This window comes from Armigeres subalbatus, chromosome 3, assembly GCF_024139115.2.
Source record: "Armigeres subalbatus isolate Guangzhou_Male chromosome 3, GZ_Asu_2, whole genome shotgun sequence".
Taxonomy (NCBI): Eukaryota; Metazoa; Arthropoda; class Insecta; order Diptera; family Culicidae; genus Armigeres; species Armigeres subalbatus.
In genome coordinates, this window is record NC_085141.1 from 315,875,863 (window position 1) to 315,891,537 (window position 15,675).

At 38.5% G+C, this 15,675-nt stretch overlaps 1 protein-coding gene across 2 annotated transcripts in view; it reads right to left on the reverse strand.

Annotated features, from left to right (window-relative positions):
- LOC134225377 (Y+L amino acid transporter 2) overlaps positions 1–15,675 on the reverse strand; it is a 53,276-nt gene that overhangs the window by 17,549 nt on the left and 20,052 nt on the right. Inside the window, exons 1-2 of one of the 2 annotated variants that reach the window (XM_062705393.1) lie at positions 2,557–2,736; positions 1,638–2,398 (exon numbers count right to left, since the gene is read on the reverse strand). In XM_062705393.1, coding sequence (XP_062561377.1) covers positions 1,638–1,956 — 319 coding nt within the window. In that variant the 5' untranslated portion in view covers positions 1,957–2,398; positions 2,557–2,736. Of the gene's footprint in view, positions 1–1,637; positions 2,399–2,556; positions 2,737–15,675 lie in introns of those variants that run through there. The other variant, XM_062705394.1, reaches the window with a different exon arrangement.

The following is a 15,675-nucleotide window of genomic DNA, read 5'->3' on the forward strand; positions in this document are numbered from 1 at the left end:
GTTGATTTATGCCGACGACGTAAAAATGTTTATGCCAGTAAAAGTCCTTGATGACTGTGTCTTGCTGCAAAAAGATCTTTGCAATTTTGAAAGATTTGTTAGTGGGAATGGACTTAGCGTCAATGCAAGCAAATGCTCGGTCATTACCTACACCAGAAGAGTTCGGCCGATATCATTTACCTACAGTTTGGGTCATGCAATCTTGCAACGAGCAGATAGTTCGAGATTTGGGCGTAACAGTGGATCAGTCACTGACATTTAACTAACACATAAACATAGTCATTAAGGAGACATTGCTACTGAGCTTACTGTTCCACATGCAATTCTCACAATTTATGTTAGCCTCGTTAGGACTAAACTGGATATTGCGAGTGTGGTGTGGCGGCCACAACATGAAGTACATATTCAACGGTTGGAGGCAGTACAGAGAAAGTTTTTAAGATTTGCTGTGAGAAACCTTGGATGGAGAGAAGAGTTACCGGAGTATGAGAATCTCTGCTCGTTATTTGACCTCGACACCATCAGTAGCAGGCACAAGATTGCTGACATCGTCTTTTTCTGTAGCATCTTGAGAGGGCGAATTAGTAGCCCATATCTCTATAACCGGCTCAACTTCAATACTAGCCCGGTTACTGTTCGTCGTCGGAGGGTCTTCGATCCTCCATTTAGATCAAGGAACTACACGCAGCACGAGCCTACCAGCAGGTTCATGACTGAATTTAACAGACTACAAGATGTAATTTCTACAAACATGACAACAGATGTAATTCGTGATAGATTAAGATTATTTTTAAGAGGACAATTGTATATGTGACAACAATTATGTGTATAATGTATAAGTAGGGTAACGGGCTTACAGCCTATAGTCCAATAAATCAAATCAAATCAATAACACGTGTATAACGAATATAATTCCATATTTGAAATCAAATCTGCGGTTGCCTTTCGGTACACTTTGCTATATGTCAGCATACTAAGATACTAACATCACACACAAGTTTGCCTAGGATAAAGTGAAAGGCGTTACATTTTTAATAATGCACGTATTTGTTAAAAAAAATAATCCTACTAAAATTATTGCATGGAAAATTATTAATCGTGTGCAGGAGTAAAGTCATATGGTGTGTTCTCGATTATGTTTTCTTCAATACATAGATCCCCTCAACATTATTATCATTGGGGCCAAAAACAAGTGTAAATGAGCCGTTTAAACGACAGTCTTGGTTGAAGTTCAAACAACAGCAAAATTCAATTTGGAAGTATTTATATAAACATGTCATAATTATCAACTGATAGCGGTGTGGTGTCCTGTCGTTGTTTCCATTTCGCAATTTGTTCTTCCGGCCAATGTCAATCATTTTTTTCTTCGTGGTTCACCCGCCCGGTGATAACACTGTCAAGAAGATGTTTTAAAATATTCTACATCCCCACGAACTGTCTGAATCTCTGACACAAATTCAATCAGCCCTTATCGCATCTAACGGTGACCGGGTGGTGCGTACTTGAGAACTATCTCGGTACAGATTTAGCAATTTACTGAATAAACTTTTCATTATCTGCTTGCTTGTTTCGGTTTCACTTGTTTGTCTCTCGTGCCGTTGCGGCAATCAGATTTGATTTAGGGCTTGGAAACTCACCTAATTCGGCATAGCAGAGAGCACCGACCATGCTGAGGACGCCGGACAGTATCCACACGATGATCGCCTGTCCAATGGATCCGGAATAGAGAAGGACACCTTTCGGCGATACGAAAATTCCCGCTCCCACGATCACACCCACGATGATGGCAACGCCATCCATCAACCCGAGCTCTTTTTTCAGCTTAATCGCTCCGTCATCACTATCACTTTGTTCATCACGTAGCCGTGAGCTAGCGCCAGTAGCTGACCGGCTCCGAGGTGCTTCCCCAAAACCCTCCACCGGGGCCAAAGCATCTCCAGCAGCAATTTTCGCCATCGTTACGAACTTTCACGTGTTGGCTATCGACGTGGCCAAAATTTCACTAATATCTAAGCACACACAATGTATTTGATTGAAATCACTTTCTGTGGAACTCTTCTTCTAAGGGTAGGTAAATACTTCTAGCACTACTGTATCACAATTGAAAATTCGGTACATTCCTATACTGGTGGTCACTCCCTTCTCGCATCACAATAACCCAACATCACGAACAATAATTACTGAAGCTGCTGATATTTTGGCGTGTCGATTGGATCACCGCACTGTTATTACTGCTGCCGCTGCTACAATCCACCGGACTCATGCACTGCTGCGACATGCCGATCCGATGGAAACCTCTGATCAGGCGTCGTGCACCGGGATACGAGGCAGCAGGGATCAAAACCCGTTGTTGAGGCTGCCGTTCATCGATCGTTCAAACGTCCGTGGTAGAAGAGGTCTGAAAGGAGAGATAAGAAAATGCAGATGTTGAATTTGGCGAAGGGAACAGAAAAAAAATGCGAGTTTTTGAAACGATCTTCGCCATGGAAAGGTCAGCGTTATGACTTGCATTATGGTGGTTAAAGCTTTGATTGTACGTTGACAATTATGGTTTACCATTTTAGGATTGATTGCTGGATAATATAATCGTAGATTAGAATCTGGTTTTATTTGTGCCCAAACTTTTAACGTAACTATAATATGTGAGGAAAGAATATGAAATTTCCTCGAACGATGTGGAATTGTAGACACGAGAAAAGTCTTCTACGTTGCTTCACCCACGAAGTTCAAAGTGGCACTGATCTGATTTCGGACGGCGACCAGTTGGTGGAGAGAAAATTGCCGTGGAACAAGATCATTATCGTGACCAGTTGGATGAAAAGTATTGCGTTGGGGTTTTCAATAGAGACAATTATTTCTGGCTTAATTTAAATCCATTTGAAATTTTGTTTTTCCCTATTGAAAAGAACAATGGATCAATGTTACAAATCTTTTAAAATTTGCAATGTTGGTTTGCTTGAGCTCGATTATGATATACACAGCAGCAGAAAAGTAAAATTTTGTCAGTGAAAAACGAGAAAGTAATGAGTAATTTAGCAGCGAACCATGTCTTTTCCCTGCAATGTGCCTTCTTGACACTTGCTTCGAATCGATCGACGACAAATGAGATTATATTTTTGTCTTTCTCGCTCAACAACAATTTTTTGCTTCATGCTATATAGTTGTGCTGAAAGATTAGTAACTGGTGCTCATAGCAACATTCATGAGTCAAGTATCATATAGGGTATCCATACATAGTTTGAACCAAATAACAGCTAAATCTAATGCTTAGCTAAGTTCATTTTTTTTCTAAAAAGGCGTTGTAATTCCGTTTTATATTATCACTACACCCAACCCGCGACTGTTAGATTTTCAAAGAATTATGTATAAGAACCTACCAAAACTTAAAAGAGATCCGAGCATATGCCAAATTGTTAGATTCTTATAAAAAAAATTAAGCTCACAAATAAATATTGTAAGAAAAGCTTGCAAAACTGTAAGGTTTCAAACAATATTTGTATAAGAACCTAGCATTTTCGCATATGCCCAGTTCTTATACAACTTTTGGTAGGTTCTTATACATAATTGTTAGAAAATGTTAGAAATAATGGACCTGTTCAAAGATTTTTTTTCTGATTTCTTTTAAATCTTTTCAAAGAAATTTTTTCTATGTGTCCAGGAGATTCATCCAGAATTATAATAAGTTTGTCATGCGATACATTAAAATATGCATCAGATGTTTTTTCACCACTTTCTACTAATTCTACAAATAGAACTTCAGTCAGATCGATGACCGTGGGACGGATAATAAAAGCGTCCAAAACAGTCTCTTATACTTGTCATAAGACGAGTTTATACAATCCCATTGAATTCCACCACTTAATTGTATCTTGACAGATACGTATTTCGACCTCAACAGTAAGGCCGTCTTCAGTGTCTTGTACTTGACTCGACTCGAGAGCTCGTTTCTGTAGTGACATGAGCTACTCGGTAATATAACCGAACCCTCTGGAGGGGTTCTCAGCATAGAGTATACTGTGTTAGATGTCCAAGGATGTACTGAGTAAATAAAATTAGTTGATTTATGACCAGTTCTGGAGTAGAAGGCAGGGCAGAAGTGAAAAATCTGAAGATTTTATAATAGCAGTTAAAGTTCTTGCTGAGCAGTGTGGGTTTGGCACATTTAAAGACAGGGCAATTCGTGATCTGCTAGTTATAGGTGTTTACAACCGGGATCTTCAGAAAAAGCTATGTGATGAGGATGACTTGTCCGCTGCTAGAGCGGAGAAGCTTATTTTGAGTCATGAAATCTCCAACAACCGAACTAGTGTGCTGAAAGACAATGACGAAAACAATGTGTCGATAATTGCTCGCTTAGGAAGAAAGGAGGTTCGTTCACGATCGAGGCAGAGATACCAAGATAGAAACCGTAGCGTGTCATTTTCGCCCCGAAAACGGTTAGGAAGTTATGCTGATAGGAAATACGACTCCAATAAACCGTTTTATTTGAGCTCTTTCTGTAAGAGGAAAGGCCACACTAGAAAATTCTGTTACAAATTACACGGTAGAGACAAATTTCAGGCAGATGTAAAGTTTTTGGATTCTCCTAAACCTAAATTTGAAGGTTCATCGGGCAATTTTAAGAGAGTGTCGAAGTCAGATGACGATGACGAAATCGATTTACCCTGCATGATGATCTCTTCGGTAAAACGCGTGAATGAGCCATGTTTGGTAGAGGTTTTGATTGAGAAGAACAGAATAAAGATGGAAATTGACTGCGATTCGGCTGAAACGGTTATTCCAGAACAAATGTATTTGAAATATTTTGAGCACGTCAAGCTTCGGCCTTGCAATAAAAAGTTAGCCGTGATAGATGGAAAGAGGTTGCACATTTTAGGAAGAATGGATGTGAAGGTTCAACATGGTGGAGTGAGGCAGCAACTTGATCTTATAGTACTTCGGTGCGATAACAATTTCGTGCCATTAATGGGTCGCACCTGGATGGATTGCTTTTATGGAGAATGGAGAAATGTATTTTTGAAAATAGCGGCACAAGACGAAAGCATTCACAAGCTTGAAGAAGAAGATTTTATGGACGAAATTAAGCGTAAGTTTGCAAAGGTGTTTGACGGGGATTTTTCAACTCCAATAGTAGGGTATGAAGGAGATCTAGTATTGAAAGAAGAAAAACCTATTTTCCGAAAGGCGTATGGAGTACCATTACGATTGCGTCAACAGGTCATAGATCATTTGGATTCTTTAGAGAGAGATGGGGTGATTTCGCCAATTGAAACCAGTGAATGGGCATCACCGGTGGTTATTGTGATTAAGAAAGATCAAAAGATCCGTTTAGTCATCGATTGTAAGGTTTCAATCAATAAGGTGATCATCCCAAACACTTACCCATTGCCTGTTGCCCAGGACATTTTTGCCTCTCTTTCAGGATCTAAAATATTTTGCTCACTTGATCTAGCAGGAGCTTACACACAACTTCTTTTATCAGAGCGCTCAAAAAAGTTTATGGTTATAAATACCATAAAAGGTTTATATGTTTATAATCGCCTACCGCAAGGAGCGTCTTCTAGTGCGTCCATCTTCCAGAAGGTAATGGACCAAATCCTTCATGGCTTGGAATACGTTTCTTGTTATCTGGATGACGTTTTAATTTCGGGGAAAAATTTGGAGAAAAGCAAACAAAACCTTTACGTAGTTCTTGAAAGACTTTCCAGGGCTAATATTAAAGTCAACTTAAAGAAATGCCAATTTTTTGTAACTGATTTACCATATCTTGGACACATTTTGACGGATAAGGGTTTATTGCCATGTCCACAAAAAATTGAAACCATTCGTGAAGCAAAAGCTCCGGGGAATACGTCGGAACTCAAAGCATTTTTAGGTTTGATAAACTATTACTCCAAGTTTATTCCCAATCTTTCTACTAAATTACGATGCTTTTATGCGTTGCTGAAAAAGAATGTGAAATTTGAATGGACGGGCGAATGCGATAAGGTTTTCAAAGACTGCAAAAGTTATCTCCTTCGTCCTTGCCTGTTGGAATATTTTGACCCGAAGAATCCTATAGTGGTATCAACTGACGCATCCAGTTATGGTTTAGGGGGCGTAATGTCACACGTTGTAGATGGAGAAGAAAGGCCGGTTTGTTTCACGTCTTTTAGCCTCAATGACGCACAAAGGAAATACCCCATTTTACATTTAGAGGCCTTGGCAGTTGTGTGTGCAGTAAAAAAATTCCATAAATTCCTATTTGGGATGAAATTTGTCATTGTCATTGCCACCGCTGATAGGAATTTTTGGGAAGGAAGGAAAGAATCAGATTTATATTACTCGCCTGCAACGCTATGTTTTCGAGTTGTCTGTATACGATTACGAAATAATTTATCGGCCGTCCTCTAAAATGGCAAACGCAGATTTCTGCTCCCGGTTTCCACTAGCGGTGCCAGTTCCCAAAGCCTTGGATCGAGAATATATCAAGAGCCTTAACTTTACGGAGGAGTTCCCTTTGGATTACAAGGAGGTTGCCAGAGCAACGAAGAAGGATGAATTTTTGGAAAAAATCGTGGAGTACTTTCACCAGGGTTGGCCAGAACGCATTGAAAAATGTTTCAGAGACGTTTATTCACATCATCAGAATCTTGAAATGGTTGAGGGGTGTATGTTATTCCAAGATCGCGTGATCATACCTGAGGTACTAAAATCAAAGATTTTGAAACTGCTTCACAGAAACCATTCGGGCATAAACAAAATAAAACAGCTGGCTCGAAGAACTGTGTACTGGTTTGGGATGAACAAAGACATGGAGGATTATGTTAAATCATGTACGACTTGTAACGAGATGAATCCACTTACCAGGCCAGCTCCCTGCACACAGTGGATACCAACAAACAAGCCGTTCAGTAGAGTTCACGCAGATTTTTTCCATTTTGACCGTAAGACGTTTTTAGTGATGGTGGACAGCTACACAAAGTGGATTGAGCTGGAGCACATGAAGAATGGCACGGACTGCAAAAACATCATTAAAGTTTTTCTCAGCATTTTCGCAAGATATGGTTTACCAGATGTTCTGGTCACGGATGGAGGGCCGCCATTTAACGCTCTAGATTTCGTGAATTTTTTTGAAAAACAAGGAGTCAAAATGTTGAAAAGTCCACCATACCATCCGCAAAGCAATGGACAAGCTGAACGTGTGGTTCGTTTGGTGAAGGATGTTTTTAAAAAGTTCCTTTTGGATCCAAATGTCAACAAACTGGATACGGATTTGCAGATATCTAAACTACAGAAACACTTGTTTAGAGGATGGCAACCGTTTTCTATCTGAGAGACTCCTTTCATACAAACCAAAAACACTATTGGATTTGATTAATCCCAAGGCTAGCTACAAACACAATCTTGAAATGCATGATGATACACCCTTTGATACAGATATTTTACCTACTGACAATTTTAATGACCGGTTTGTTAACCTGAAATGCGGTGATCTGATTTATTATAAAAACACTAACAAAGCTGATGTAAGGCGGTGGCTGCCAGCTACATTTCTAAAACGTATTTCGCCAAATGTTTTTCAGATTTCGCTGGGAGGAAGGCAAATTTCGGCGCACAAACAACAGCTCAAGATCACGGACGACACTCAGCGGGGAATCAGCTCTAAGTTCGTTTTCCGAGATGAGAACGATCGGTACAATTCTCAGAAGCGAAGAAGGGAAGAAGACTTTGATGAGGAAGGAAGGATGTCTGATCACGAGTCCGACTTCTACGGATTCCCGGCGGAGTCGTTCATATACAGAGAAGATCTGTTCGACAATCTAGTTCCTGATACTGAGCCTGAAGAGAGGTAGCCAAAAACTAGGCGATCGAATAGAAACTATAAGAAGAAGATGAAACGTGATTTTATATATTATTAGGCACAAACTGTATTGGAATAGTAGAAATATTAGGTTGTTTTCATGAATGTATTTATTTGCCTAACTATTTGATTTAGATAATTCACTTTCGAGTGAATATTGATGTAGCATTCAGAAAATGTGTCGGTTTGATTTTTCAAATATCGAGTGCTAGTTTTCTTTCTCAAATAAGGGAGGAGTTGTTGTGGTAGTGCTGAAGAGTGCGCGCTCAGAAATAAAGAGTGAAATATGTAAGAGAGGAAAATAGAACAAAAAGGGATATTTTATGGTATGCTTGTCAGAGCTACAAATAAAAGATCAGTTTCTGGTTATTCGTTGACTTATACAGTTGTGTCTTTTTTATAACGTCCAGAGAGATTAGTCCATCTGTGATTAAGTTTTACAGTCCAATCGATGCTGCTCCGCCTTGCTTTTAAATAAGTCTAGATTATTACAGTTTCCTACATCCAACTAGAAATTCCATCAGTTACCTTCTCCTATCTATCACATTGACAGCTCGTTAACCAAGACGGACCACTGCCTCTCCAACCTAGCCCAGAAATTCCAACAAATTCCGCATGAGCTCGTGGCAAGTGCAGAGGTATATTCGGCTTGCAGTGGGCGAATGATTGCATCATCATTTCCTCCCCCTTCCCTACATTGACTTGCATTCTGACGTGGCAGGCGCCAGTATGACCTAGGTCAAATGAGATCACCTGTACTTGTACATTGAAGATGTGTGCTAGTCCCAAGCAAACATCTGTTGGTTCCCTGTGCAAGAACGGCTGATCTGGTCATAATGGAGTAGCAACTTCGAGCAGTCAATCAAGCTCGAGCAACTACGAGCAGTCAATCAAGCTCAAGCTCAAGCTCAAGCTTTTGGGTCAGAGCTGCCGAACGTACGGCCCGCGGACCAGGATGCGGCCCTCGGCTCCATTTTTTGTGGAACACGGCGTGTGAGAGAAATAACCTCATAATCGGCCCGCCAGCTTTTCTATCTGGCTCGAGAAGTTTTTTTTATTCATTATTATATATGTAATTTTTAAAATAAAGCTCGCGTTGTAAAATCAATAATTTGAATTTGAAACGAAGAAAAAATTTATAATAATTTGAAATGATTGCATCAAGCGAGCAAGACATTAAGCGACCCCAAGGTTGATTTGGAACATCGCGTTTTCTATAAAGATTGGTCAGATAGTTTATATTCACATTGAAAAAAGGAAGGCGGATTTTCCTAAATTGTTCCGAGAAAGTTATATTGAAGGAATAAAATCTGAATCCAAGCTTTCTATGAAAAAATATATTTGAAAGGGCCCAAGCACGATGAATACAGTACTAGGTGCTCCAATCTTTCAAGTTTATGGAAGAGAAGAAGGCGGGGGTGAAAAATTCATTTTCAGTGCAAAACGAAAACAAACCGGCTGGCTCTTCCATACTAAAATCCAAGATGGCTGAATAGTGAATTTGGCAGATTGAAACACCTAGTGGTGTATTCATCTTGGGCCCAAGTAGGACACAAAAGTTATTTTAACTTCAAAGGTTTCAATTTAAATTTCCATTTGTTGATTCAAATAATTGGTACAATGGATTATAGAAGCAACAAACTCTCTTTACTCAAGCTAAAACGAATTCAGAAAATACAGTACGGCCAGTTTGCTGATTTTGCAAAACGGATGAAACCTTTCCAACACGGAAAACTTGTTAAGAAGTGCATTTCGGTTGATGTTCACATCGTGTCCTAAGGAAAAAACCTACTTCAGTAGCATTAAAGCTACGTTACGTGAAAAAGCCGACTGCTTCATATTCTACTCTCTCGCAAACGATGAAAATACTGACGTGAAAAACGTGGCAAAGGTGGCTGTCTTCATAAGAGGAATTGATGGTCATTTTCGAATGACAGAGAAATTGGCAGCTTTGATGATGATTTCCCAATGCAGGGAACAACTAACGGGAAAAACCTTAGGGCTGTTAAAACCTGTGTAAAGGATCTTTTTTTCTCTTTAGAAAACTCGAAGGCAGCACAAGGTCAATTGAATATGGTTGCAATAACTCGATGATGACTGAATCTGGCCATATATAAGTTACTGTAATCTGTGTGTAACATGTGTGCTGCGGGGACCTTGCGATTGATGGAGCACCTGCAATGACAGGAAAGAACAATGGGTTTGTGATAATTCTAAGCAAGGAAAAGCAATCACATAGGTATGACGATATTTCCCTGCCATTGCACATTTACCAAAAGCATCGATATGCGAAAGCCGATAACGGAGACTTGCTGTATTATTCTGACTTCATTGGCTTCGCCTTGGTACCATGCTTGAGAGATTTTATTCTTTTCGAAAAGAAAATGGCACTATTTCTACACTGCCCGAGTTATCGCCAAACATCTTAATGACTTAAACATAAAGCACCTAGGCACAGTGGCTTGCTGATATCTATGGTACATTTATCTCATCCTGTTTGAAACAGTTCATTCAAATCTGTGCAACATGCTGGTAAAGTAACGAAATTTCCAAATAACCGATGGGAAAATAACCATCGGAATGTCAAATTTTAACTAAAAGTTAAACGAATCGGTAGAATGGTTCAGAGCCTAAATCTTTCATTACACTGGCTACAGCGCTTCGCCTCCAAACGCTGGCGAAAAGAGAACCCACATAGCTGAAAGCAATATTCCAGAGACTTCACTGAACGCACCTTAGGAAAGATCCGTTGAAATAGCATTTTATACTTCGCTCACCCCCATGTCACACTTTTTGTATGAAGTATCTGCTCCTGGTACGATAGACATCATAGAAAAAAATTGGCTATTTTGTTGAATTACACAATTACACAAACACAATGTCAGCGGAACGGAAACGGCAAACTTGACAGAAAATAGGGTTACTGTTCCTGGACTTCATCTCACAGCTCCGATATTGGTTTCACAATAAACAAAGCAATAAAAAGGTATTTGGTTTGTTTATTTTTTTTGTGATTTTTTTCAGCAGTGAGCACGCATGTTAGCAAAAAGAAACGACGAAATTGGTGCCATATTTCTTTGTTTTGCGATGAGAGGAATATATGTTCAGTGAGATGGAAAACGGAGCAGTTCCCCTATATGGGCTAACTGTCAAATTTGCCGTTTCCGTTCCGCTGACATTGTATTTGGGACTTTATAATGATGCTAAAGATTCGCAACCTCGATTAAAATTGACTCCCAACTATTGGATCGTCCATTCAATATGCATTGTCTAAGGAGTTAAAGCTCTTGAATTTCTTCCAGTCAACCTCGCCATATCAACTGCCATACAAACCTGAAACGACTTGTGCACGGTAAGCCCCTTATTCAAACCGACCGAAACCAGCGAACGACACCCAAAATATGAAACATAATCGACTGAGCGTGGCGGAGCAAAATCAGTTTTGAACCACCCTGTTTATTAGTTTGCTGCTATCGGTACCGGTGTTTACATTCGCTCCGCGGGCAAAAATTGCAGTTTATATTAAGTTTTCGCTTCAAACAAGTGGCTTAATCGAAAAAGTGAAGTTTAATTTGCCTTCCATCAACATTTCGGGCTGCTGAAACTGCTTGTTTATGCCATATATCGAGCCGAAATGCATAGGACTCTTTGAAGAATCATTTTAGTTATCACGGGAAGTTCATAAATATACTGTAACAGGTTAGTAATCTGAATATTAAACTTTTGTTCGATGCTGTTCGATACAGGTGTGGCGTTGACCCGTGGAAGGTCCGGTGCCATTTTGACTGCCATCGTGGTACTCTTCCAACTATGTCCAACAAGATTCAGCTATTTTTGCAGTAAATTTCATATAGATTTTTTCTATAATTGCAAATAAAGATTCAGATATATTTGGGAATACTGGAAATTTATAACTGGTGTAAGTTTGCTCAATTTTTTGATTACCGTAGAAAATCATCACGCACGTGTACATTTACATGTTTTTCCGCGTAGACGATATTTTAGTGTTTATGGTCGTCAACGGTCTCCTTTTTTTTTTTTTTTTTTTTTTTTTTTAACTAATTTTATTTGCTAATTATCTAATACATGCATTTATCTCTTAGACTAGGTGTTCCGTGTTTTCTTAACACTATCATCCTTATTTGCTATGTTACGCTTTTAGATATTATTAATACATTTCAATTGCCTCTGGCAGTTACGATATTTCCTCTGGTTGAATTAAACCATGTAGGAATTACAATGTTTTCTACTTAAACTAAACTTAACCTAATTTATACTAAGGGTACAAGGAGCTAATCGTTGCAATAGAAGATTGCAACGATTTTTGTCTAAAATTGAAATTATTTTGTTGGACATTTGTTGCAATGTCTCAATATTAGAAATTCTATGAAGTTCATTGGTACTATACCACGGAGGTAACTTCAGAATCATTTTCAAAATTTTATTTTGAATCCTCTGAAGTGCCTTCTTTCTGGTATTGCAGCAACTAGTCCATATTGGCACAGCATACAACATGGCTGGTCTAAAAATTTGTTTGTAAATCAAAAGTTTGTTCTTAAGACAAAGTTTTGATTTTCTGTTTATAAGTGGATATAGACACTTAATATATTTGTTACATTTGGCTTGAAGGCCTTCAATGTGATTTTTAAAGTTAATTTTGATCTAGCAGAAGTCCTAAATATTTAGCTTCGCTAGACCAATTAATTGGAACCCCATTCATAGTGACAATATGTCTGCTAGAAGGTTTCAAATAAGAAGCTCTCGGCTTATGTGGGAAAATTATAAGCTGAGTTTTGGAAGCATTCAGGAAATTTTCCATTTTGCAAGTAAGTGGAGAAAATATCCAAACTTTTTTGCAATCTACTACAAATGACACGAAGGCTTCGCCCTTTGGCTGAGAGACCTGTGTCATCTGCAAACAAAGATTTTTGACACCCTGGTGGTAAATCAGGTAAGTCAGAAGTAAAAATGTTATACAATATGGGCCCCAGTATGCTGCCTTGGGGAACACCAGCCCTTACAGGTAATCTATCAGATTTAGAATTCTGATAGTTTACCTGCAGTGAGCGATCTGATAAATAATTTTGGATCAGTTTAATAATGTACAGAGGAAAATTAAAATTCATCAATTTTACAATCAAACCTTCATGCCAAACACTATCAAATGCTTTCTCTATATCAAGAAGAGCAACTCCAGTCGAATATCCTTCAGATTTGTTGAGCCGAATTAAGTTCGTAACTCTTAATAACTGATGAGTGGTTGAATGCCCATGGCGAAAACCAAATTGCTCATCAGCAAAAATAGAATTGTCATTAATATGAACCATCATTCTATTTAAAATAATCTTTTCAAACAGTTTGCTTATTGAAGAAAGCAAACTGATTGAAGGATAACTAGAAGCCTCAGCTGGATTTTGTCCGGCTTCAAAATTGGAACAACTTTGGCGTTTTTCCATTTATCTGGGAAGTATGCCAATTGAAAACATTTGTTAAATAAATTAACCAAAAAGGATAAAGAGCTCTCAGGAAGTTTTTTGATAAGTATGTAGAAAATACCATCATCACCCAAGGCTTTCATATTTTTAAATTTTCTAGTAATAGATCTCACTTCATCCAAATTAGTTCCCAACGAAGGGTCAAAAACATTATCTTGGTTGAGAATGTCTTCGAAGCTTCGTGTAACCTGATCCTCAATTGGACTAGTGAGACCTAGACTAAAATTATGGGCACTCTCGAACTGCTGAGCAAGTTTTTGAGCCTTTTCGCCATTTGTTAATAAAATTTTATTTCCCTCTTTAAGCGCTGGAATTGGCTTTTGAGGTTTTTAAGAATTTTCGTTAATTTCAAAAGGGTTTCGAACTGGGATCCAACTTCGAGACATTATTCTCAAAGTTGGTATTTCTCAGAATAGCGAAACGTTTTTAATTTCATTTTGCAAATCTCGCCAAATAACTTTTAAAGTAGGATCGCGAGTTCTTTGGTATTGCCTTCGCCTCACATTTTAAGACGGATCAGTAGCTGAAGATCGTCGTCAATAATAATGGAGTTGAATTTAATTTCACATTTAGGAATTGCAATGCCTCTGGCTTCGACAATTAAATTTGTCAAAGATACGAGAGCATTATCAATATCACTTTTGGTATCGAGAGGAATATTAACATCAAAATTCCTATCGATATACGTTTAAATAAATCCCAATCAGCTCTATGATAATTAAAAGTAGAGCTGATTGGATTATAAATGGCTTCTTGTGAGATTTCAAATGTCACAGGAAGGTGATCAGAGTCAAAGTCAGCATGAGTTACCAATTGGCCACACAGCTGACTTGAATCCGTTAAAACTAAATCAATTGTAGAAGGATTTCGACTGGAAGAAAAACAAGTTGGTCCATTGGGATATTGAATAGTATAATATCCCGCAGAACAATCTTCAAATAAAATTTTACCATTGGAATTGCTTTGAGCATTATTCCATGAACGGTGTTTGGCATTGAAGTCACCAATTACGAAGAATTTAGATTTGTTGCGAGTCAGAATTTGAAGATCAGCTTTCAACAAATTCTTTTGCTGCCCATTGCATTGAAAAGGCAAGTAAGCTGCAATGAAGGAAAATTTTCCAAAATTTGTTTCAACAGAAACTCCCAAGGTTTCAAAAACTTTGGTTTTGAATGAAGAAAATAATTTATGTTTGATACGTCTATTGATGACAATGGCGACCCCACCACAGGCGCTGTCAAGACGATCATTTCTGTAGATAAAATAATTTGGATCTCTTTTAATGGAGAGTCCTGGTTTTAAATAGGTTTCTGTTATAATGGCAATATGCACATTATGAACTGAAAGGAAGTTGAATAATTCATCTTCCTTACCCTTTAGAGAGCGGGCATTCCAATTTAGAACTTTCACACAATTATTTGGATCCATTGAAACGGAGTCCGATAACAATTTTTTGTGTGTACTTTATACCAACCTGAACAGCTTCTGGAATGGTATTTGCTTTGAACATTGCATCAATCATGTGATGCAATTGTTCAGTTAAAAAATCAAAATCGGAAGCAGTCATGCTACCTGAATCGGCAACATGACCATTATTTTCCGTTGGGACATGGGTATAAACCTCATTTTGAGAAGAGAAATTTTGTCTACCAGCAGCGATGTTTGCATACGTAGGTACATTCGAAAAATGGAATTTACTGAAGTGCTTGCTACCCGTTGACGAGCGGCAAAATTTGTTTGTGAATTGTGGTGGGTATGAATTGCTCGACCGGTAACTGGTTTCGAAGTTTGAGCGTTTGAAAATTTCTACCCGTCAGATCTGGGATCTGATTGAATTTCCGTCATCAATTTTGCACGGGAATTCAAAACTTTTGCGTGAAGGGCATTCCCAGAAATTGGATTTATGATTACCCCACAATTTGCACACTTAAATTTATTGGAATCTTCTCTCACAGGACAAGCGTCCTTGGCGTGAGAGGTTCCACCACAAATCATGCATTTAGCATCCATGTGGCAATGTTTGGTTCCGTGACCCCACTTTTGGCACTTACGGCACTGAGTGGGATTTTGGAAATTTCCCCAGGCCTGCGGAAATGTTCCCATGTAACACGGACATGGGACATAATACAGGCCTTTTCCAAACTTTTCATATTATTTAGTTCACTTTTGTTAAAATGAACTAAATAAAATTCTTGAGAAATGCCCTTTGGGAAGTACCAGAGTGGGATTTCTTTTTCATCTTAATTACTTGGACTGGTGAAAATCCAAGTAATTCAGAAATTTCAATTTTAATCTCATCCAGTGATTTGTCATCACTGGGCAGACCTTTCAAGACGA